Raw genomic sequence first — 24,284 nt, 5'->3', positions numbered from 1 at the left:
TTGCCAGCCTAGGTGTGTAGGAGCTGCTGATGTGCAGGGAGGGAGAGTGAAGGGGTGGGTGCAGGAATAAAGCTGTGGCCAGTCTCAGCTCTGCTCAGCCCCAAGCCCCATGCCTGTCCGGTCTGTCTCCCCATAAGTAGAGCCAGGGAAAACTGGAAGCTGAGACAGGAAGTGGGGTGCCCCGGGTTTCGTTCAGGGGGTCAGATCCAGAGCCACTGGCACGCTGTCCTAGAGGCTGGTGCTTGTTTCTCTGCTCCTGTGGCCTCAGCTGCTCCCCAACTCCCCAGGGAGGGATGGGCTGAGCTTCCGGCTCCCTCCACTGATGCCTCCACAACTACCCACCCCAGCCCCTGCTAACCAACCTGGTGGGAGGGGAAGAGGTCTGTTTGTGGGGAAGGGCAGAGAATCAGGAACCCCCATCCCAGTCCCAGACTGACAGAAAGATCAAAAGCCAGGAGGAAAGTCAGCAGGTGACAGTGCCCGTTCCTGCCACCATCAGCTGGCCGGATGTGGACTTGTGACGGTTGATCCTTCCTGCTGTCGCCTGTATCCTGCCTCACCCAGCACGCACAAACCATTTCTCCACTCTCATGGTTCTTGTTTTTGGGGTGGTGGACCTGAATGCTCCTGCGCAAAATGTGTGTGTAGAGGGCAACAGACGTCCAGACCCTCCAGATGAGGGGTTAGCAAACCCAGGGAAAGAGGAACTGGGGAGGCCCACAGGTCGAGTGACTGGCCCATGGTCAACAGGGAGGTGATGGCAAAGCCAGCACTGCTGGGACTGGAGCCCAGTCTGCCTGCCATGGTAGTGCTCCTCCCACTGCCTTTCAATGGAATCAATCTTTCTTTCCTGTGTTTAGTCATTGAGCAAACATTTATTGAGCATCTACTATGTACCAGGCACAAGTCTAAGTGGGAGCTACAGACAATTCAGGGCAGCACAATGAGCTCTCTGATGTGGGAAGCAGTGGGTCCTGGGGGAACCTGGAAAAGGGGTCCCTGCCTTAACCTGGGGAGATCAGGGTGGGCTTTGTGGAGGAGGTGAGGCTTGAGTGGAGCCTAGAAGGCTGGTTAGGAATTAACCTGGGCAGAGAAGGAGGGGAAGTGTTCAAGGCAGAGGAAATAGGTGACACGCATGACATGTTCTTGGCACTTTGCTAGCAAAGTGTGCTCTCAAGGTGGTGGTAAGAGAAGGGTCAGCAGGAGCAGGTCACAGGGGCCTTGAGTCACAGGGAGTTTGGGCTTTGTCCTCAAGTTTGTGTGCAGAAATTGAAGAACTGTAAGCAGCGATGGTAAGATTGCCTCGGTTGCAGTTTGGAGCATAGATTGGAGGGGGGCCTAGCTTGGAAACAGCTGCAGTGCTCCAGGTGAAAAATGAGGAGGGTTTGCAGTGGAATGGAGAAGGAGGTGGTGGCTGCCAGAGACATCTAGCAGTTACGATTGAGAGCTCTTGGAGAGTGATTGGAGGCAGCTAGTGAGAAAAAGGGAGGCATCTGGGGTGACTGTGGGTGAGGGTCTTCCCAGACATAGAGGAAGCAGATGAAAAAACAGGTCAGAGGCAGAAATGATACTTAGCTTTGGACAAGGTGGGTTTAAGGTGCATGTGGGAGAACGTCCATCTGCAGTGGACCCTGGTACTTTAAATCAAAGGCAGGACTCATTAGCTTCAGTTTACAGATAAAGCTCAGTGAGGTTAAGCAGTCTGTCCATAGTAACACAGCCGTCAAGCAAGGACATGAACTGAGATCGGATTTCAAGTTCTGTGGTGTCCGTGACACCCAAGTCTCGTGCTAATTCCCCTGGCCCAGGATGCCCTAGCTTCTGCAAGGGAAGGGGTGCAGGGGAGGAGAAGGCAGGTGTCTGAGTATGTTTCTGTCTTCTCTCCACGTGTCTTCTGCCTGAAATTGCATTTGCCCAGAACTTGCTGGCAGAGGCATTTCTAGGTGGCTTAGAGATATTGAGAGATGAGGAGAGACTTTTTTTTTTTTTTTAATATTTATTTATTTACTTATTTATTTGGCTGTGCTGGGTCTTAGCTGTGGCATGTGGGATTTTCAGTGGCGGCATGTGGGATCTAGTTCCCTGACCAGGGATCGAACCCAGGCCCCCTGCGTTGGGAGCTCAGAGTCTTGGCCACTGGACCACCAGGGAAGTCCCTGAAGAGAGAGAGGCTCTTGTCTCCTGGTAACCATAAGACCTCAACCAGCACACAATAAGCACGTTGGTGGTTGTCAACATGTGAGGATTTCAACAACCGTGAAGTCGGCTGGGACTAGGCCCAGGGAGGCTGGTGCTATGACCGCAGCCACCTCAGGGACTCAGGAACCGAGATGCTGGGGACCCCTCCTATCTCCCTCCCTGACCAGTTGCTTCTGTCTTTTGAGTAGGTTCTACCCTAGAGTGAGCTGAGGTCGGAGAGACTGAATGTTTCCACCATCCTACAAGTGAGCTGAGTTGAGGCCACCAGGGCCTGGGAGCGGGGTGGAGAGTAGGGTGGTTTCCAGCCCAGTACCCTTGACAAAAATCTTTTCTTAGCCCCAGTAATCACATCCTCAGAGAAGTGTGCCTTGGCTCCCTTCTAAATCAGGCCTTCCAGCCTACTGTCTCTCAGGGTTTTTTTTTTGGTTGTGTGTTGGGTTTTGGTGCGTGTATTTGTCTGCCTAACTAGATGGCAAGCTCCACAAGACCCGGACAGGGTCTGTTTTGTCTGCTTGGCATGTTCCTAATTCCTGACTCACATCTGTCAAATGAATGAATAAATGAATGAGTACCCCCTAGGATCCAGACTCTGGGCCTCACAGCAGAGGCAGCTCTTGTCTGTTTACTGAACGTGCTCCAGCGAGCAGAACATCACTTTCAATTCTGCTATTGATGGTGGGGTCAGGGTGCACTAAGAGGTTCCTTCCCGCCTCCCCTCCAGGAAACAGATGGTAAAAATACTTTAAACATTTCTGCTTCCCCTAGCACCCTCTGCGCCCCTATCCTACTCCACCCAGCCGCAGCCCCAGCTCCTTTTTAACTAGGGCTGAAATGGAATCAGCCCAGATGGGCTCTGGTAGTCAGTTCTCCTTCCTTCTAACTCTGGGCACCACCCTGGGTGGGATGAAATTTCTGTATTTTGTGAGCTGTTCCTTCTTCTCTCCACAAACTTCCCAGCCTTCCTCAATCCTCTTCAACTTGTGCTCATACTCCTTTTTTTTAATACTCCAAAGACCATTTCTCAGGCTGTAACTTAACTTATGGCCCTTCAGTCCAATAACAACACATCCTCACTGTATGCCAGGTGCTGGCTCGGGCAGGGAGTGGGGGTGGGGTACACAGATGAGCATGACATGACCCCGCCCTCTGAGACTCACAGTTTTTGGGTTTTTTTGTTTTTTATGGCCACACCTCATGGGATTTTAGATCCCCGACCAGGGATCGAGCCCAGGCCCTTGGCAGTGAGAGTGCGGATCCCTAACCGCTGGACTGCCAGGGAATTCCCTAGGACTCACAGTTGACTGGAGAAAGCAGACATGCCAGTTATCATCTCAGCGTAGAAAGAAGCCCCATTTAGTTGGAGAACCAGGCCAGGGCTTGGGAAGTAGGTGGCTTCTATGGCGGGCACCTAAAGGGACAGAGGAACCCACCTTTCTGAGAAGGTGAAAGACATTCAGGTGGAGGAAATACAGAAGCAAAATCATAGTTGGGCCTGTGTGGGCAAGGACCATGGATGCAGAGCAAGGGGGGATAACCTGCGGACGCAGGTGAGGGTTGTTCATGGAGGCTCTTCAATGTCAGGTGAGGAGACTGATCTGACTCCAGTGGGCAATAGGGAGCCATTGAAGGTATATGAGCTGTGGAGTAACAGACTCTGAGCTGTGCTTTAGGAAGGTCAGTAGGGATGTGAGGCGGATGCTCTGAGTGGAGGGGAGGCAGGGAGACCAGTTACAGTGTTGTTCCCTCGGGGAAGGGGAGCACTCATGGGCTGTAAGAGGGCAGTGGCAGAGGGCTAGAAGGAGTCGAGTCTCCTGTGTGGTGACTGGTCTCTCTTAGCCGCCCCCTCAGCCTGAGTTTGGTTTGCCTTCCCCATTTCTCTTTTTGTCTTCTGGTTTTTCCCAGTTTAAGCAAAGAAGGAAATTCACAAACAGCCACAAGCAGCTCCCTCTTCCAGCCTGGCTCTCTCTTGGCCCAGGCTCTGCTTGGCTGGGTCTTAGTATCCTGGACCCCTTTGCAGGGTCTCCGGCTGAGAGATCTCTCTTTTTGCTCCGTCACTGTCTTCAGATGCCCACCCCTGGGAATCAGAAAGCTGTGCTGGAGCAGTTGTTTTGTCAGTGAACCATAGAAGCAGCACTGCTCTACTCCTAGAAGTTGCCCATCACCAAGGGGCCTGCAAAAGGAGGGGACACCTTGCCCTTCCCCAAGGGAACTCACTCTGAGTAGGCCTACGGGACCCACACTGGTGAAACAACTAGAGACCTGTAGGGGGTTGGAATGTTCTCCCAGCTCAGAGAGGATCGGTGGGCTCTGTCTGCCTCACACAGCTAGTAAGTACAGAAGGTGGGTGGCCTAGGGTTTTGCTTGTCTAGTGCCTCAGACATGGCACTCGGAGAAGGCAGAGCTGGCATCCGATGTGGGCCCCTGGGCTAGGTCTCTTTGATTTGCAGTGGGGAGTAGTCCGCCCAGAGAACTCTTGGGGTTTTCTCAGGGCGAGGGGGAGGATGTGAAGTCTGGACCCCATTTTCCTTACACCTCCAGGGCTCTGGACACGTAGCTCATTGTCACTGTGAGGTTCATAGCGCCCTCGAGGGGCCAGCGTCCCAGGGGATTCCCAGGCCCCTTAGGGGACGGACTCATGGGGCGTCCGCAACCTCGTAGGTAAATCTTGCCCGGCCCTCCCGGGGTGTGTGTGTGGGGGCGGGGCTCCAAGCTCGGGGACTCGACCCGGGCACCCGAAAGCCCCCGAGTCCTATCCCTGTCTGACCCGGGACGTGCCATGAGACAACTGATCGGCAAGTTGATGAGCACCTTCCGGAAACAGGGTTAAGGGGCGCACAGGACATCCAAGCGGCCGCTTTGATCCGGCTCCCACTTGTCCCCCCATCCCCCCGATCTGGGGTCGTCTGGGCGGATGTGATGGGGGACCTCGGGCTCGGAGGGTCCTGAGTGGGGCCTCCCCGCCTGCTCCGCAGTCTCCCCTGCCCCCTCCCCGCCCACTCCTCGGCGGTCGCGCGCTTCGGTGCGCCCAGGGGCGCAGGGCTGGGCGAGCCTCCTTCCTCCGGCTCAGCGCTGTCGCCGGTTTCCTGCGATTGTGACTTCACGCTCGGCTCTTTCCTCAGACCCCTTCTCTTGGCAAGCCCTGAGCGCCCCCGATCTTTGGCACAATCGCTTTTCTGGAAATGTGGAGCGGGGAATGTGGGGCTTAGCTCCCATTTCCACTGTTCAGGAGTGGCGCAGGTGTCTCGGCCCGGTGGGAAAGAAACCTGCCCTGTTGTTTTTTTGTGGGGGAAGGGGGCGGGGGAGCAGAAGTAGTAAGGAGGGGACAGGCCCCCCCAACCTGCTGGAAACACTTGTCTCCTTCCTGGGAGGCCTGGGGGAGCACACAGTCCCCTGGTCATCGGGTTTGGCCCTGACCCTGCCCTTCCCCCGGATGCCTCCAGAACACAAGGTTATCATCGTGGGACTGGACAATGCAGGAAAGACCTCCATTCTCTACCAGTTGAAACCGACTCTCGGATGGGGGGCGGGGCTGGGCCTTCCCACCAGACTGACAAGCATTTGGACCAATCACCGGAGCCCTTCCCTGCGTTCTCGGGTTCCCCTGTAGTCAGGAGGATTGACTGGAGGAACCTGGTGTGACCTTCCTGGTATAGTGGCCGCTCAGTTCAGTGACTTCTCGGCCAGGCCTTCGAATCGTGCTCGGTATGAGCAACCCCACTGCTCCCCTCCGTCTACCCCCGGCCCCTGCCAAACCCGGTTGCGGGCTTGCAGCTGGCCGAACCTGCCCGATGGTCTCCGTGCTCTTCGCTCCCCCTAGCGTCAGGTCTCTCCTTCTAACTCCTGCACCCCAGTCTTGTGTCTTCATTTTCTCCCCCTTCTTCAAACCCAAAAGGTAGGGCCAGCTTTGGGCCGGCCTGGTCTCTGTAGCTCCTGGTCTAGCAGAGTCTGGCACAAGTGCTGAGTAATTATCCATCGGAGCTTTTCCCGATATTCACTCTGGATGGCATCTCTCCTGTTTGGATCCTATTCAGTTAGGAAAATTTTCCCCTGAAAAAGTAATATATATATATATATTTAATTAGAAGAAAAGGGAAATTCAAACAATACAAGCATATATGGTGAAAAGTAAGTTTCCCTCTCAACCCTAACTCCCAGTTTCACTTCCCAGATTTTCCAGAGGCATTCCCTACATATAAAAACGTGTGTGTTTTCTAAGTCACTTTAAACAAAGCCCCTTTCTGATGGCCCTCAACTTATGTCTCCTTTTTCCGATCCCTTGCTACTCAAAGTGTGGTCCACAGACCGGCAGTGTTGGCATCATCTGGAAGCTTGTTAGAAATGCAAAATGCTGGGCCCTAGCCCAGACCCACTGGATCACAATCTGCACTTTAGCAAGACTCCCAGGTGATTCAGCTGCATATTAAAGTTTGGGGAGACTGCTCTAATAAGTCTCCCCTCTCTGGGGTCCAAGCCAGGCAGGACTTGGTCTCACTCCTGTCTGCATTCCCTCATGCCCAGCAGAGGCTCCGTCAACCTGGGCTGAATTGTTCTAAGTTAGATTCAGCCTGACTTAAGGTGGGGGCCAGAGCTGGGAGTGGACTGGGCTGAACACTTGGTACCCTCTCCTGCCTCCCCAGCCTGACAAATGAGGTGGTCCCTACATGTCCCACCATCCGTAGCAACGTGGAGAAGATTGTTTGGCAAAAGACCCACTTCTTCATGTGGGACATAGGAGGAGAGGAGGCTCTGCGCTCCTCTTGGAACACATACTACTCCAGTGCTGAGGTGAGGAGGGTGCCTGGGCTTGGAGGAGCTGTGTGATATTAGCCAGTCACTTAACCTCTCTGAGCCTTGGTTCCCCCATTGTGAGATGGAGACCATAATAATGACCTCTCTGGGTTGTGAAAATTAAATAATAAAACAAGAGCTAATTCAGATGTGTCAAATACTTAATGCAGCACATAGCCCGTTAAAATTTTTGAATGCTTCCTGGCAGCTTTGTCTGCTTGCTGTCAGCTTTCTGTTTGATGCCTTGGATGGGGTAGGCCCTTTGTCTCTGGGGGCCTTACTTTCTCATTCTGGCAGCAGCAGAATCCAGTGGTTTCATTCCTGGAGTGGGAGCTGATTTCAAGCTCCAGTACTGCTATTCATAGGCTGTGTGGCCAAGGGCAAGATACATCACCTCCCTGACCCTCAGTCTCGTAGTCTGTAGGCATCGTAATAGTTCCAGTTCCACAGGGTTGTGGTGAGACCTAAACGGAGTCATGAAGGCCCAGTGCTTGGCATAACCTCTGGCACACAATCAGAAGTTGTGCTCAGTCCACCCTGGGTCTGGGTAGAAAAGGGAATTCAAATGGGACTAGGGCAGTGAGGTCTTGAGAATGCACAGTTTGTTTTCTGTGGGACTTACATCAGGGCAGAGTACAGTGAGCAAGGAGACACGTTCATTGAAGAGAAAGCCCATCACTCACAACTCGCCTTTGCTGGCCAGTTCATCATCCTTGCGATTGACAGCATGGACCGGGATCAACTGCTGACCGCTCTGTAGGAGCTGTATAAGATGCTGGCCCATGAGGTAAGACCCCTGCAGTTGGGAGAGGACCCGGTGTACTAGCTCTGTGACCTCAGTCTACTCACTTAGCCTCTCTGAGCGTTATTCCTAATGCCCCAGTCTCTGAGAACCTCTATCCCAGCAGCTTGGGCAGGGCGAGATTATCCCAGATGAAGGGCAGTAACATCCTCAGCACAGCTGATCACAGAAGCCAGAGTTGCAAGTTCAGGTTCTGACCCCACTTCTCACTCATTGTGGGACCCCAGACAAGTTACTTCACCTCTCTAATCCTCAATTTCCCCAAGTATAAACGGGGAGGATCATCAAATTCCTACCTCCTGAGATCATTGTAAGGATTCTATGAGCTGGCTGGGAGGCATTCCAGGAGCTGTCGGTGTCACTGGATGTGGTTGTTAGTGTTGTGCAGGACCTCCATCCCCACCCCACCTGGGGAAGCAGGGGAGGTAGGGAGGACTCATGGGGCAATGAGAAGGGGGGCTGGGTCCTGGCAGGCTGACTGGGGCTGGGTTCCTCTGTCCACAGGCTCTATGAGATGCTTCCGTCCTGATCTTTGCCAATAAGCAGGACATGAAGGACTCCATGACCACTGTGGAGATCTCCCAATTCCTCACCCTTAGTGCCATCAAAGACCACCCGTGGCACATGGCACATACAGGGCTGCTGTGCCCTCACCGGGGAAAGGTTAATGGCTGTCCCACCTGGACCTCCAGGGCTTGGCCTAACCAGTGGTGCTGACCATCAGAACCTTCTCCTGGCTCTCTGTTGTCAGAATCTGGCTCACAGTTAGCTCCTGGGTCAAGACAGCTGAGCATCTACCCATGGTTAAGATGCTGTGGGTAAGCAGTGAGCAAGACAGGGTCCCTGCTCTCTAGGGGTTTGTTCTAGTGGGGAGAGAGGTGACACTCCACCTAAACACAAACATTTTAGGTACTGAGAAGTGCTTGAAGAAAGTGAAATTGAATAACAGGGATGGGTTTGCTTTAGCTCTGGTCGTCAGGGACCATCTCTACTAGGAGGTGACTTCTGAGCTGAGACCTGAATGAGGAGACAGCCATGGGAAGACCTGGGGGACAAGCCTTCCAGGCAGGAATCTCTCTCAAGTCCTTTTGGCCTTGAGTTTCCTTACCTGTACAGAGGAGGGTGATTATACCTGTTCCCTCCCAGAGTTCCTATAGAGAATAAATGATATCATTCATTTAACATTCATTGGGCACCTACAGTCCATCCTCCATATCCATGGGTTCCACATCCTCAGATTCAACCAACTGCAGATGGAAAATATTTGAAAAAGAAAATGCCAGAAAATTCCAAAAAGCAAAATTTGAATTTGCCGTGTTCCAGCAATGATTTACATAGCATTTATATTGTATTTACAACTATTTACATAGCATTTACATTATATTAGGTATTATAAGTAATCTAGAGTTGATTTACAGTATATAGGAGGATATGCCTAGGTTATATGCAAATATATGCTACTTTATATAAGGGACTTGAGTATCCGAGAATTTTGGTGTCTTTGAGGATCCTGGAACCAATCCCCCATGGATATGGAGAAGTGATTATACTTTGTGCCAAGCACTGTTCTAGGCACCTGAGAAACAGCAGTGAACAAAGCAGACAAAAATCCCTGCCCTTGTGGAGCTTATTTTCCAGTGGGGGTGGGGTGGGGGGGTGGGAAAGAGACAATAAACAATAAAAATAAGAAAAATACATGGTAAGTTAAAAAGTGATAAGTGTAAAGGGGAAAAATCAATAGGAAAGGGGAGTTGGATGTCTGTCGTGGGGGATGTTGCAGTTTTAGATAAGGTGTCCAGGGAGGGGCTGCTGAGAAGGTAGCTGCTTAAACACCTGAAGGATGTGAGAGAGCTAGGTCATGGCCCTACAGAAAGGACCTCGAATCAGGCCTGGAGAATTCCCTTTCCTCTTCCCTCTCAAGTGGAGTCACAGCAGGCTGGGGGCCTGGATGCCCAGTTGAAGAAGGGGAGACTTTAAGCAGGCCAGCCCAAGGAACCACACATTTCTGGCAGTGTCCTTGCCAACTCCTGGGTCAGGAGGACCCCCCCTCCCCCAAACCACAGTTGGTTCAATTCAAGCGGCATTTCCTAAGTAACCCCCATGTGCCAGACACTGTGCCAAGTGATACAGACGTGACCAAGACTCTACTCCTTCTCTGGGGTTGCTCACAGTGTAATGGAAGAACTTGCTCATGGAGCCTCCTCCCAGGCCTTTGAAGCCACCCTGGTACTGACCCAGTGATGGAGCGGGTGGGAAGGGGGCACTGGAGCCTTGCCCAAAGACACTGCTAAGGTGGGTCTCCAGACCTCTTCCTCAAAGAAGCCCTCCCTGACTCCCACTCCCAGACATCCAGAGGCCTCTGTACATCTCCTTTCTAACCTTCATCACAGTACGTAGTTACAGAATTGTTTGATCATTTGTTTAATATCTATCTCCTCTGCTAGACTGTAAGCCCTAGAGGGCATGTCTGTTTTTTCACCAGTAACCCCTAGCACCAGTAACCTGATACATGGTAGGTACACAGTCCGTTCATATTTGTTAACTGAACACAAAATTGGTTATAAATTTGGTCGCTCCATCAGTCAGCTCTGGGCAGGGGCTGGGGGCTGGGAAGGCCATCATCCTCATGGGACATGCTGATCCTTGCCCTGTTCCTCTGTCCCTGCAGGCTGCCTGCCGGGCTTCAGTGGATGCAGTCTTGGGCCACTGTCAACTGATGTCCCAGCCTGAGGCCAACCAGAAACTTTGAGGGTTTTGCATGGACTATGTGGGTGGAAAACCCAAGTGACTATTTGTTATTTTTCTGTGATTCTCTGGTGGGACCAGGGGCAGCTATGGACAGTGAGATTGCCGCTATCCACCCAACCCCCACTGAGGAGCTAGACTGAGCACCGTGAATTGCTGCAGACAGGACAACAGTAAAAGCTGCCCTTCACTCCATGGGAGCAGGTGTCCTTCTTGGAGACACCAGGGAAGCTGTTGGATGTGCTGGGGGATTAGGAAGTGGAGCCCCCTCCCCTCAGCCCTCAACCTCTCTGTAGGACAGAGTAAGAAACCCTGGAATTTTTCTTTATTTCTTAGAACCCTAACCCTAACCCCCTCACCCCCACTCCAGCTTTCTGGCCCCTTAGACATCTTTGTCCCCTACCCTTTGATCAAAGGAGATTCCAGAAAGGTGAAGGGGTCGGCTCAGGAGAAGGAGAGCAGAGCCAAAAGCTGGGAGGGGAGAGGGCAGAGGACAGGACCTTCTGGCCAGGGACAGTCCCTCACACTGCAGGGAGTTCTACTCCTCGCTCACCCTCCCATTCCCTCTGACCACAGCTTTTGAGCTTTACGCCGCACCTTCACTCCCAGTGTCTTTCCAGTGTGAATCCTACTCCTCCCAAATGTCTCAGATTCCTAGAGCATTTGCTTTTCTTGTCTTTTTGTAGTGATTTTTTTCACACTGTATTAGGAATTTTATGAAGGTGTAATAAATGTCATTGAAAACTGCTCACCTCTTATTTCTGCCTGCTTCTTCTGCTTGTGCCTCAAACTGGCTTTTGGTTTTCATACAAAGCTCTCAGGCAGGGGAAATCCACCTTGGAAATGGAGGGGGGCTGCCTCAAGGGTCTATCTGCCTAGGGGACTGGCTCGTTGGTCCTGGGCTCTACGGCTCTCTGCCAGGTGACTGATACCGTCCTTGCCAGGATTCAGAGCTCTGGGCTCTGCCTGGGCCTAGGGGAAAGAGTGGTTTGATGCTAACTCATGGAGGAGGGGAGGAGGGGCCCTTCGGGGTTGGAAACGCCCAGGGGTCCTATCAAAGCAGAGCTGGAAACAGGATGGAAACCCAGGCTACCCATCTGTGTACAGGGAGCAGTGCTATTACCCCAGACGACCTGGGATGGTCCTGAGGTCAGTGGGTCTCTTCCCTTCCCAAGTCAGGTAGTGACATCTCTGTGAGAGGCTGGACACAGATATAGAGGGCTCAGGATTTTTTTAACCTTGTGGTTTCCATAAGGCGTGATTGTGGAGAAAGAACTCAGGAATTGTAAACATCGCCGTTCAGATTCTATGTTCCTTCCATTAGATTATTTTCAAAGAGAAACACAATAGTTCAAAGGTAATATCATCCCCTTATTCCACGGAAACTCATCCTCACTGGTAAGGAGCAGGAGGATGGGGGTATAGCTCAGTGGTAGAGCATTTGACTGCAGATCAAGAGGTCCCCGGTTCAAATCCGGGTGCCCCCTCTCTCACCAAGACTTTTCGCGTTTTCTTAGTCTTGGCAATGCACATGTTGAAGTTCCCTTACAAACGCGAGGGAAAGGATCCTCAAGCACTGCTGACCCGTTTTGCAGTCGGGCGAGGGTGGAGTCCCCGGCCCGGCCAGACCGCGCCCTCAGTCTGTTGGTGGATTGTACAAAGACCCACTCTCGTAATGGTAGGGCGGAGGCGGTAGCACCCGCAGGTGGCCTTGCCCACGGACCCCAATTGCTGTTGAGAGCAAGAGAAGCTGAGTCTCTAAGGGCCGGGCTCGGGCTGGGGAAGGAAGGCCGAGAGGAGTCTACGAGAGCGTGTAGGATGGAGAAATGGGCGCCAAGCGAAACGCTAAGGGAACTCTAGCAGGGCAGGAAAGGGGGACCCAGGCCCAAAGGAAGGCCCCTGAAGTGAGGAATCTCTAGGGACTTCCCCTCCCACATTCCCAAACTGCAAGTTTCTTACATCATTAGAATTCTTTAGTTCAGAGCTTCAGGAAACAAACCCTGCACCCAGATGAGTAATCTCTTGAGATTCATTTTCTCTTCGTCTCTTGTAAACATTGGCCCTCCCTTCTGTTCTTGCGCCCGGCACAGCGCCTGCGCCAGAGAAGCACTAATAAGTCATCCGTGTGGTTTCCCAGCAGAGGGGGTATAGCTCAGTGGTAGAGCATTTGACTGCAGATCAAGAGGTCCCCGGTTCAAATCCGGGTGCCCCCTCAGTGGCCTTTTTAAGGCACCGAACTCCGATTCTCCAACAATTTTCTTTACAGCTTTTTTTTTTTCTTCCACAATTTTGTGTTGACATTTCCTTCGCCACCTCTATTTTGGGCGGATGAGGAGCGGCGAGAGTACAAAATACAGGAATTCTAAAGCAGTGGCTCGCAAAATGTGGTACCGAGAACAGCACCACCACCTGGGAACGTGTTAGAAATGAGGATTCTCGTCCCTATCTCTATTGAGCTTGGGGGTGGCGCCCAGAAATCTGTGTTTTAATAAGCCCTCCAGGTGATTCTGATGTATACTCAAGTTCTAGAAGTTTACATTAAAAAAAATGACAGGTCGTTTGCTTCTAATTATTTCCAAGTTGCTGTTTCAGCCTGAGTTCTTATTAAGAGACCTTTTAAAACAGACCGCGGGGCATCCCGGACGGGGGAATGTACAAAGAAATCAGTGCCGGAGCTGGAATTTCGTCCTGGGACCTCTCACCTTGACCTCTCGGAAGGTAGGGGCAAAGACTTGTGAACCTGCCCGGCTGGAGTAGGAGGTCGCGGGCAGCTCCAAGCCAGGACCGGAAAAGTGAGGAAAACCGCAGAACAGGCGCGATGCGGCTCGTCATGTGCCCACTAGAGGGCAGCAAGAAGCTACAGCTGGAAGCAGCAGTCTTTTTGATCCTGAGTCGGCAAAATAGCAATTTAAATAAGACAACAAGAAGAACTTACAGATAGGCCTTGTCTTGTCCCATTGTGATTGAATAGAGGGCTTAGGACTGGAGGAGGTTGCTTCTGGGACCCTGGGTCCTGAGGCAGGAGGAACTGGGATTCTGAAAGATTAGAGAGTCTTTAGGACCCCAGCCCCGTATATGTCAGGGCGCCCCCCTCGCCCCTCTATCTCCCTCCATCCAGCGCTCGAGTTTCTTGCCGTCGTACGAAGTAGGTCGGGGAGGGAAGAGGCACCTCCGTGTCCTGACCTGATTCCCTGCCGTCTATTAAATCTCCTAAATTGCAGGTATTTTATTCTGTTGTGGTAGGAAAAAAAAGGGGGAGGGGATCTATCCCCAGAGCCTGCTATAAGGTGGTGGCAGTTGGGGTGAGACATTTCCTTGCTCTGGGACTGGCTGAAGATTGACTGGGTCGGGCCCTGAAGAGGCCTGGGGTCCCCGGAGAGGAGGGTGGCCTCGGTTACCTTCTGGGGGTGGGAAGGGGTCCAGGTTATTTCAAAGTAGGGGTGAGCCAGGCCCCCTCCACCTCCATGTCTGCTGGGCTGGGGGGCAAGACAATGGGGACAAGACAATTGTCTGCTGGCAATGGGGGATGGGGGTGGGATAAAGTGGAGAGGAGCCACGGGAGGGCGTGGAATTCAGGCCTCTGCTGCAAGGGGAGATTCTGGGGTGGGGGTGGGCATCAGAAACCCACACAACTCCATGGAACAGCCCAGAAAGTCGGGAAGCCTGGTGGAGCTGGGTTGGGGGGTGGGTGGTAGGAGCTCATGGTCCGAGGAAGAGGTCTGGCCTCTCGAGCCTTCTCTCCACCGCTTTCCCCCGGGGAGTCAGGAGGGGAAGGGAGGCAGGAGCTAAGGTGCGGTGTGGGGGTAGCTGATGCTCTTCGGGGGTTCCTTCAGCCCGAGGGTCCCCCGCCCTGTCCCCCTCCTGCGTCCGCTGCCCCCCCTCCCCCCGCTTTGGGAGCGGCCGCGGGAGCTCTCGGGGAGCGCTCGGGCAGGGCTGGGAGGGCTGGGGGAGCCTCGGGGCGAGCTCTGGAGGCGCCGCGCCCCCCCCCCGCCCCGCCCCCTCCCCGGTCCCCGCTCCGGGAGGCCGCTCTGCTCGCTCGCCGCCCGCTGGCACTCCGCCGCTCTCGCCGCCCGCTGGCGCTCCGCCGCTCTCGCCGCTCTCGCCGCTCTCGCCGCTCTCGCCGCTCTCGCCGCTCTCGCCGCTCTCGCCGCTCTCGCCGCTCTCGCCGCTCTCGCCGCTCCCGCGCTCCGCCCGCCGCTCCGCCGCCCACCCCTCCGCCTGCCAGCCCGGGGGACCGCGCCGCCAGAGCCCGGCCGGGGCAGCTGCGGGCCGGGGGCGGGCCCTGGCCCCCACCATGCGGGCCGAGCTCTGGCTCCTCGTGCTGGTGCTCAGGGAGGCTGCCCGGGGGCTGAGCCCCCAGCCCGGAGCAGGTAGGACTGGCCGGAGTTGGCTGGGGTGGATCGGGGCGGGGGTCGGGGGGCAGGTAGGCGGGCGTGGGCATGGGCAGGTACCGGCAGGCTGGCGATGTTTGGGGCGCCGGGGGTCGTGTCCGCGGGAGGCCGGGCGCCCTGTGGACTGTGGCAGGTGGACAGGGACCCCACTTTTCTAAACACACAGGGTGTATGAGTGAGGGAGGAAGCGTCAGACACTGATTCCCCGATCTCTCCTTCCCTCCTGGGAGGACACTGGAGGGACCCTGGTAGAGGGGGATCTATAAGGCAGTGGGCTCTGGCCCCAAAGGGGGCAGTGGGAGAGACATAGGGACCCCTGGTCACACCGGATGAGGCTGAATTCTGATGAGATGCGGAGTCTGGGGTGCCTCCTGTCCCAGTTTTGCCTCCTTTTTCTTTTCCCTGCCCCCACTCCCAAGCTGACCCAGGCTGGGCGCTGGGTGGGAGCAGCCAGGAGGATGGAGGAGACCCAGCATCTTTCCTCCAACAAGGGCAGTAGGGGCCAAACGCCTTCCTCTCTCCGTTTGGTACTTGGAGAGCAGGGCCCAGAAAGAAGCAACTTGCCACTCCCCCACCCCCAGCCTCCAGGGTCCTCCTGTCACTCCTGCGCTGCTCTGCCCTGGTGGTCCTTGGCCTTTAGCTTCTCTGGCTCTAGATTGGGGGGTGGGGGTGTCCTATCTTGCACACTCCTCTTCCACACAGCAGTTCTCTACAATCATCGCTCTCACCTGGAAGTCCTTTCTGAGATCTACCTTGAGTCCCTCCTGTTATAAAAGGAGAACCATTTTTCAACAAGTAATTTTACATTCTCCTCTTTCCTCCTCATGTACATAGAACTTCTCTGGGGTTGGGGAGGTGAGTAATTGCAGTCAAGCCTCTTGAGAGAGAGAATTGGGAAGATAGTGCTCCATGCCTCACTGGCATACGTGTCCCCCAGATGGATGGAGCAGGTGGAGGGTTTGGCGAGGGGGATGCTGTAGGTGGGCTGCTGTGTCTCAGGGATGTGCTGGCATCAGGCAAAGCGTCAGTGACAGTGTGCTTGACTTTAATGATCCCTGAATGTAGCTGAGACAGGCCTGGGTCCCTGTTGAGAAGGAGGGTGTGGGCAGAGGACAGTGGAAGCTGATATGGCAAGAGGCTGCTGGTGAAGAAACACCAGTTTTCAGAGAGACCACGCAGAGAGTGGCCAGAGACTTGGTTTCTAGTCCCAGCATCTCACTTGCTGTGTGACCTTGAGCAAGTTACTTTCCCTCTCTGGGCCTATTTCCTCCCTTATAAAGTGAGGCTGTGGGCAAAATTTTTAACTCTTGGTGGTGGGATTATGAGAGATCTTTTTTCTTTTTTAATGTTTGTCTTTCCTTTTCAGATTTGTTAGGATGTGTATGGGGTAATTGAAAGCAATCTTTTAGATCTCAATATAAAAAGGAATGGGTTGGACAGGTCAATTTTTGAGGTCCTTTGCAAACCCAACCTGGTGGGATCCTCTGAACTTAGGATGTGACTGGGTGGATGAGAGATGGCTCTGAAGCTGACTGAGTTGGGAGAACCATGGAGTGGGTTGGGGAAGGGGGCATTGGGAGGAAACAAGGATGTGCTGGGCCATGGGGGCCAGACCCAGGCCTGGCTGAGGGCTGCCTCTTCAGAGTTGGGTTGGAAGAGTAGATACCCTGGGAGGTCAGAAAGAGGGGGCAGACAGAGACTTCAATCACATCTCTCAGTAGAGGACACCCTGTCTCCTCAGCTTTGACAGAGATTCAACCAGGAGAAATGGACTTTCTCTGTAGCAGGAGAGATTGGTTAGACCTAAGGAAGCTCTAAGAAGCCAGCGGGGGCAGCTGTTACTCCCAGTGCTGTGCTTTTTTCACAAGGGAAGGCTGGATTTGAGGGGGGCCCTGTGTGGAGGCAGAGGGATGTCTTCTGGGGAGAAGAGATGTGGGGTGGGACATTCTGGGGGAGGGTTGCTCCGATTGGTGGTGGAGCCCTGGTGCCGGTGAAAGGGCAGCTGGGAGCTGGACCTGAGAGGCGCTGCCATCCAGCCCCAAGGCTCCAAGTCCTCCGCGCTGCGGTGGGGATGGGCTCAGGAGGGAGCTGAGATCTCCCCTCCCGCTTGATGAATTGGCTTGTTTAGTGGAGCCTTGAAACTTCGTCTATCATTAAAATGGGAGCAGGAGAAAGATGAGTGACCCAAAGATATAGTCAGGTGGTGGGCGAGGCCAGCAGAGGCTGATAGACAGACAGATGGACAGACAGGAAGATACTGGGGTGCACAGGGGGAGCGTGGGGGTGGTGGCACTCAGGGTCTGGTCCAGGGGAAACCGGAAGTGCCTACAGCAGACAGAGAAGGAAAAGGCAGCTGGACGTGACTTCCTGGCTGTCAGGAGACCAGGGCCAGCACCGACCCCTGGTGACCCTGGCAACTTCCTCCTTTCTCTGACCCTTGGTTTCCCCATCCATAAAATGAGGTTTGGACCAGATTGCCTCTAGGGCCCCTTGAAGCTATGACTCTGCTTCCGGTCTCCTCCTTGCTCACCAGGGACCTCCAAGCAGAGCGAGACTGAAATCCAGATTTCTCACAGTGGCCGTCGGACAGCCCCTCCCCACCTCCACCCCTGCTCTCACTCTGCCTGCGGCCATCCCCCATAACCCTCCGGCTGCTGTCCCCTGGGATCTGCAGGTATCGGGCTTCTCTTTGTCCAGGTGTCCATCAGCTCAAGGGCCGCCTCTCAGAGAGGGTCACCCTGAGGGCTCTGTCCAGAGTAGCAACAATCCCCAACCCTCTCGCCCTTCTGTTTCCCTCACAGCCCTTCTCGCTACCTCACGTTGTCTCATTTGCTGAATTACTCATTTTGTGTGTGTCTTTCCCGACTAGAATCTTCATGGGCACGGGGGTTGTGTCTGCCTGTTCCCTGTTGCTGCCTCAGCACCCAGCATGGTGCCTGGCACACAGTAGGGTCTCAATAAACATGTACTGAGTGAGTGAATGAATCAGAGGGGTCACAGACCCCAGTCTGTCCCTTTGAGAGAAACTCAGAGAGGCAAACTCTTCTTTTCTCCTCTCCTCCCCTCTTTTCTTATGAGCTACTGGCCATCCCTCCCTGCCCCTTCCTCATGCCTCCCTCTCTCTCCCCAGCTCAGGGTCCTCAGTGCGTTTCTGCCTGCCAGCAGGAGGGGAGAGGGTGCAGTTGGGGGCTTTGTAACTGAGGGGCAGGATTTCAGCTCAGGGTCTGGAGCCTTCCCCGGGCCCCTCAGAAAGTTGGTCCTCATGTGAAACCCAGGAAAGGCAGGAGGACTCTGCTGGGTGCTTTGTGCACATTATTTTATTTAAGACTCAAAATGACTCGCCCGATGTAGGTTTTATCACTTCCACTTTCCAGAGGAGGAAACTGAGGCTTAGAGAGATTATGCAATTTGTCCGAAGTCATAGTCAGTAGGTGATAGATTCAAAGTTCAATCTCAAGCTTGTCTGATTCCAAACCTGTGCTTTTATTGCTGTGATACTACAGCGAGGGTTTCTGGTGAGGCTGTGCCATGAGGGGAGGGTCTTTTCAACCCTGTGGGTTGCAGGTACTCAGGACATTTAAGGATGCCTTCCTTCCTTCCTCCCTTCCTTCCTCTCTTCCTTTCTTCCTTCCCCTCTTCCTCCCTCCCTCCCTCCCTTCCTTCCTCCCTTCCTTCCTCCCTTCCTTCCTCTCTTCCTTTCTTCCTTCTCCTCTTCCTCCCTCCCTCCCTCCCTTCCTTCCTCCCTTCCTTCCTTCCTCCCTTCCTTCCTCTCTTCCCTTCTCCCTTCCCCGCTTCCTCCCTCCCTTCCTCCCTCCCTCCCTTCCTCCCTTCCTCCCTCCCTTCCTCCCTCCCTCCCTTCTTCCCTCCTTCCTTCCTTCCTTCCCCTCTCCCTCCTTCCCCCCCTCCTTCCTCCCTCCCTCGCTCCCTCCTTCCTTCCTCCCTCCCTCCTTCTCTCCTTCCTTCCTCCCTCCTTCCTCCCTTCCTTCCTCCCTCCCTTCCTCCCTTCCTTCCTTCCATCATCCATGTGTGCTTGATGAGCATCTGCTCTATGTCAGGCACCTAGAGCCTGTGGTGGCACAGGTAGCAGCAATATGTCAGGATCAGGGCTGGGACGGTGCATGTAGCATTTGGGGTGAGGGGCAGAAATGTCAGAGGAGGCACTGGGAAGAAGTGACATCTCATGAGACTTGAAGGATGAGCAAGAGCTCATCAGGAGAAAGATTTATTTATGGAGCAGAGTGATCTAGGATGAGAAAATTGCATGTGTGAAGCCTCGTGGCCAGAGAGAGTAGGGCTGCGTCCTGCAAAGGGCTGTAGGAAGATGGGAGGCTGGAGAAACCAGCAGGGATCCTGTCATGAAGGGGCTCAAGTGCTGAGTGGAGGGGCTGGGCTTTCAGCCGAAGGGTCATGGCGAGAGGGGAGCATGGGAGAGATGGAATGCAGTTTGTCCTCTGGGCAGGATGCTCTGGCAGGCGTGTGGGAGACTGGCCCAAGGGCATTAGGGTGGGGGCTGAAGTTGCCACCAGGAAAGAGGTGACGGTGGCCAGGACTGAGTGGTGGCCATGAGGCTGGAATGGCAAGCTTGTGTGATGTGTGGGATGAAGGTGGCTTGGCCCAGACGCTGGGATTGCGTGACCAGGCCTCGTGAAGTCAGCCTGTTGCTTCTTGCCCTGGAGCAGGGCAGGGGCACCAGAAGAGGGTTGGGGCACTACCACTGGGCCGTCCCCCTGCATTCCAGGGGCTACAGTCTGCCAGAGAAGCTCCCAGGTTCGGACCCAATGGCACCCCGTGCATTCTGCCCTGGGGCTGCCCCTGCACCTTAGGACACAGCCTGGCATTGCTGGTCACCTCTTGTACTTTCTGTGGTCTGAGCAGAGCCTGCATTTTTTTCTGTGCCTGAGTGCAAATCCTGTCCTGGACTAGTTGTGTGACCTGGGGAGATTCCTTAATGTCCTCGTGGCTCAGTTTCCCAATTTGTAAAATAGATCTAAAACTAGCACCTCTCTCATGGGGTGACTGTGGGGATTAAATGAGTTAGTGGGTTTAAAGCCTTTGGAATAGTACCAGCACAGAATAAGCATTCTCTAAAAGTCAGCTGTTATTTTTATCATTACTGTCACTATTGTGACATCCCACTAGACTGTATGCTACTTAGGGCCATGGGTGGTGGAATGGATGAATACATGACTAGCGTATGCTCTGGAAGCTTCTTGCTGGGAAGAGGGAGCTCTCCAGTGCAAGGCAGAAGGCAGAGCAGGGGGTCGCTGAGGGTTGGATAGGCGCACGGGCTTACTTGCTCCGCGGCATGTGGGATCTTCCCGGACCAGGGCTCAAACCCATGTCCCCTGCATTGGCAGGTGGATTCTTAACCACTGCGCCACCAGGGAAGCCCCTCCCTGTTTAAAAAACCGTCTCATTTATGTTTCTTCCTTGATGCTCATGGTGGCCTGTGCCATAGGCATGATTGTCATCCCCATGTTTGTGATGAGGAAACTGAGGCTTAGAGAGGTAAACTGATGGGTCCAAGGTCACACAGGTTGTGGTGGCAGGCGTGCCCTCCCTGGCCCCAGCTCTGGCTGGGCCCCTCTCCCTGCCCTCTCCCCAGGCCTCAGGCCCCCACCATCCAGGCTCCCTCCTCTCTCGGTTGCAGGACGGTGATGCCTGCAGATCTCCAGCATCCCTTTCTGGGCCAGCTGAGCTCCTCTACTTGCTCTGCACATGCTCCTTTCCTGTTTTGGCTCCTGCCCAGGCCTGAGGGCTGCTTGCAGGAGGACCCAGGGAGCTGGGCAGACCAGCCCAGCACAAATAGTTCTGCCACCAGGGGCAGCTGTGGGCCCCACCCGAGAGCGGCAAGACAGCGCTGGCTTGCGGTCTGGGCTACAGGCAGGCTGCCTTCCCAGCACTGGGCTCAGGTCCATCTCAGCCAGTGGGCATCTTGGGGAAGGGGTCTGGAGACCACCCTCTCTCCATCTTTTCCAGAGCATCTGGTTGCGATTAGGGGCAGGGGAGTGAGAGGGGGCCGGCAAGGATCCAGCAGGCGCCAGCAGCCAAGAATGACTTAATTGGATAAAATGTCTAATGACAAACCAGAGCCCCACAACAGGGTCCTGGCCCCAGTCCCAGGCCTGGTCCTGGGCAAGCCTTTTCTCAACCTCTGTTCTTGATGGCTCCTAAGTTACCTCCAGTATAGTGTCCTCAATTATGCAGTGATTGAGCACCTACTGTTTGCGAGGCACCGAGGATACACATTTGCGGAAGGTGGGAGGGTCCTGTGGGAACTCAAGTCTACCAGGGAGACAGGCACAGTTAGACCACCAGCAGATGCTCTAGGAGAGAGGGCTACATCCAGGAGCTCTGGGGAGGGTTTGGGGCAGGTCGAGGTGGAGAAGGGCATCTGGCACAGTGCAGGCCTGAAACTGATGGAGATCACAGGGAATGTCACCTCCACCCGTCTTGGTGGTCTGTGTCCCATATACACGTCCATAGTAGGTGTGGCAATTGGAGAGACCGTATAAGACACATCTTTGGGGGCATAAATCTTTCTGAAATGGAAAAGCCTGGTTTCTGTGTCATTTGGAATAAATTTAATGACCTAGAGGGAACTGGAGAGAGCATCAAGTCGAGGAACGGCTGCTAGATGGCCTGTGAGCAGCCACTCTCCAATCCTGTGCCCGCAGCAGACATTGCTAATTGATCATGACAACCTTTCCTGCTAAACACAAATGGAACCTCAGAATTCTTCACAATTAGAGTGCTCGTGGCTGTCACTAATCGATTGGAGATGGCTTTTGAGATGAAACCTATATGCCATCATTGATGGTGTCTAAGCTCCTTGTTTCATGGCGAAAGTGACTTGCCCAAGGTGTTTGAAGGTAGCGATGAGACTAAACAGTGGTCCCCACTATGGAGACATCTTCGACTGTCACAACCTGGGAGGAGGTGCTACTGGCATCTAGAGGGTAGAGGCCAGGGATGCTGCTAAAAAATCCTGCAATGCATAGGACAGTCCTCCACAACACAGAATTATCCGGTCCAAAATGTCAGTAGTACCAAGGATGAGAAGCCCTGAACTAAAAAAACTCTGCTCTCTGCCTTCTAGTCCCTGGAGTCCCCTGGAAGGTAAGATTATGTGCCATTTCTGGTAGAGAAATAGGGAACTGGTTTGGAATGTTCCAGAACAATTGTTCTCACCCTTGTCTGCCGTGTTAGGTCCAGGTCTTCTCAAAAGCTCCCCGGGGGATCATTTAAGAATCCTCATGCACAGTCCACACCACAGACCAATTATATCAGAATCTCTGGGGTGGAACCCAGACACCAGGAATTTTTAAAACTCCCCAGATGATTCCAGTGAGGTTGAGAATAATCACCCCTTTGGGGGCAGATAAGGGAAACTTACCTCCATCCCTACCTGCTGTATGACCTTCTTTAAACTCTGTGAGCTGCTGATTCCTGTCTGCAAAATGGAGAGCATCATATCTACAGTGGAGGGCTGGAGTGAGGGCTGCAAGTGTTACCTGTGCAAAGTGTGTGGCGTGGAGCTCAGTGCATGTTGGGTATCTCCTGCCCTGATAATCACTTTCCCCAGAGTCAATGATGGCATGGGAATCAGGGCTTCTGCAGAGTGAGCGGGCTGGTCCTCCTCCAGGGCCCTCACTCTGACTGTCAGGACTCAGCTTTCTGTCCCCTTCTCCCAGGTCAGGATGCAGGCCGAGACTCTGGAGGGGCCGTCCAGGGGACCACCATGCAGGGCTGGAATCGGAGAGCCCGAGAGATCCCTGGCCAGGTGTCGGAGCCGGACAGGACTCAGCTGAGCCAGGACCTGGGTGGGGGCACCCTGGCCATTGACACACTGCCGGATAACGGGACCAGGGTGGTGGTAAGTGCTGGAGGGACATGGACGGGGAGGGAATTGGCAGTGGGGGAGCCCCCAGGTGCCCCATGTACACTTGTCAGACACACAAGTGTATCCTTTGGGGTTGGCCCTGGACGTCGGTGTGGAGAGAGGGCTCCCGGGAGACGGGATGGAAGCGGGGTCAAGCCTGGGTCATAAAATCTTAGCATCTCAGAGCTTCATAGGCTTGCCTACCTCCTTGTGGACCCAGAGAGGTGAAGTGACTTGCTCAAGGATGCACAGCATGTCCACAGGGTTCCTGACACTGGACTCTTCCACTTCTTAGGGCCTCCACTAGGAGCTGAATGAAGGTGACATTATTAGTCACATCCGGCTGCCAGCTCTGGCCCCACCCCGACCTCATTTCTGCACCATCTACAGACCATGTGGCTCCAAAGGGTTAATGGTGCCGAGGCTCTGGCTGCTCAGCCTCAGAGCAGCGCACTCTGAGTGGAGGAAGCAATTAGGGTGATGCTGCAGGAGAAAACCTCCTCTGCCTGGGGCAGTTCTGGGGGTGGCAATGCAGGGAGGAACTGGCCCCTTGTAGAGCTGGCCCTGCTCGCCAGCTGGCTACCTGGGAGGCTCATGGGGGCCTCTGTGTCTGTGGGAGAATCTGTAATCATGTGTGTGTCTGAGGGTTATTGTGTATTATGTACATTTGCCTGTGTGTCTGTCACCATGAGCTGCTGTGTCTGAGATGACTGTGTGTGTGTGTGGGTGTGTGTGTGTGTGAGACCGTGTGAGTGTGAATGTGCCCATGGCTGTGTGTGGAGGTGCCCATGGCTGCCGGGGAAGAGGGTGGATTCTCAGGATGCAGAAAAACTATGAAAGGAGAAGCAACAAGAGGATGGGCTTCTTGGCATTTCTTTATTTTATGTTTAGTAACTAATTTTTTAAATCCAAGAAGCGCAGGAAGTCAAAAAGGCCAAGTAGTGCTTAAATCAGAAAACAAAACACATCAGTCCGCCCCTCTCCTCCGGACCTGCCCACCCCTCTCTCAGAAGGTGTCACTTTGGGCACTTTCTCCTGGCGGTCATCTCCGTATTTCTAAGTAATTTGCTCACACTGCTGCCTGTCGATAAATCCGTTTAGACATTATCTGTTGATTGCCTGTTGTGTAGATGAAGAGTGCCTTTTATATGCCTTTTATATACTCCCCCAAGCGTGGTTTAACGCTCTCAATATAACTGTTAAATCCATATGCTCTGCTTTTTATCATAATCAGGTAAATGTTGTTCACCACTAATCCAATCAGGGTAATATCATTGTTTACTTTCTTGCATCATTTTTGCTTTTCCTGCCCCCAATCCCCACCTACTTTCTTAGTTTTTTGTACTTACCATGGCTATATATTCTTTTTTTTCTTAATTAATTAATTTTTGGCTGCATTGGGTCTCCGTTGCTGCGTGCGGGCTTTATCTAGTTGCGGGGAGCGAGGGCTACTCTTCGTTGTGGTGTACGGGCTTCT

General features: G+C 53.8%; 2 protein-coding genes and 2 non-coding genes across 6 annotated transcripts in view; all 4 read left to right on the top strand.

Moving 5' to 3' along the window:
• The first annotated feature begins 4,975 nt into the window (after positions 1-4,975).
• Positions 4,976-10,506, top strand: ARL5C (ADP ribosylation factor like GTPase 5C). The gene is given in 7 exon segments (XM_036838236.1): positions 4,976-5,021; positions 5,640-5,700; positions 6,837-6,984; positions 7,691-7,774; positions 8,294-8,413; positions 8,415-8,452; positions 10,458-10,506. Coding segments are annotated over 7 exon segments (546 nt in total).
• Positions 10,507-11,949: 1,443 nt separating this feature from the next.
• On the top strand, positions 11,950-12,021 carry TRNAC-GCA. Its single transcript has one exon. It is a non-coding gene; the product is annotated as a tRNA-Cys (tRNA).
• A 654-nt stretch (positions 12,022-12,675) lies between these two features.
• TRNAC-GCA lies at positions 12,676-12,747 on the top strand. Its single transcript has one exon. It is a non-coding gene; the product is annotated as a tRNA-Cys (tRNA).
• Positions 12,748-14,750: 2,003 nt separating this feature from the next.
• The window catches only part of PLXDC1 (plexin domain containing 1), a 62,131-nt gene continuing 52,597 nt past the window's right edge, over positions 14,751-24,284 (top strand). For 2 of the 3 annotated variants that reach the window (XM_036838352.1, XM_036838351.1), the window contains exons 1-2: positions 14,751-14,904; positions 22,620-22,801. In XM_036838352.1, the coding sequence (XP_036694247.1) occupies positions 14,829-14,904; positions 22,620-22,801 (258 nt within the window). In that variant the 5' untranslated portion in view covers positions 14,751-14,828. Of the gene's footprint in view, positions 14,905-15,634; positions 15,721-22,619; positions 22,802-24,284 lie in introns of those variants that run through there. The other variant, XM_036838353.1, reaches the window with a different exon arrangement.

This window comes from Balaenoptera musculus, chromosome 20, assembly GCF_009873245.2.
Source record: "Balaenoptera musculus isolate JJ_BM4_2016_0621 chromosome 20, mBalMus1.pri.v3, whole genome shotgun sequence".
Taxonomy (NCBI): domain Eukaryota; kingdom Metazoa; phylum Chordata; class Mammalia; order Artiodactyla; family Balaenopteridae; genus Balaenoptera; species Balaenoptera musculus.
This window is presented reverse-complemented; position numbering and strand designations above follow the sequence as displayed.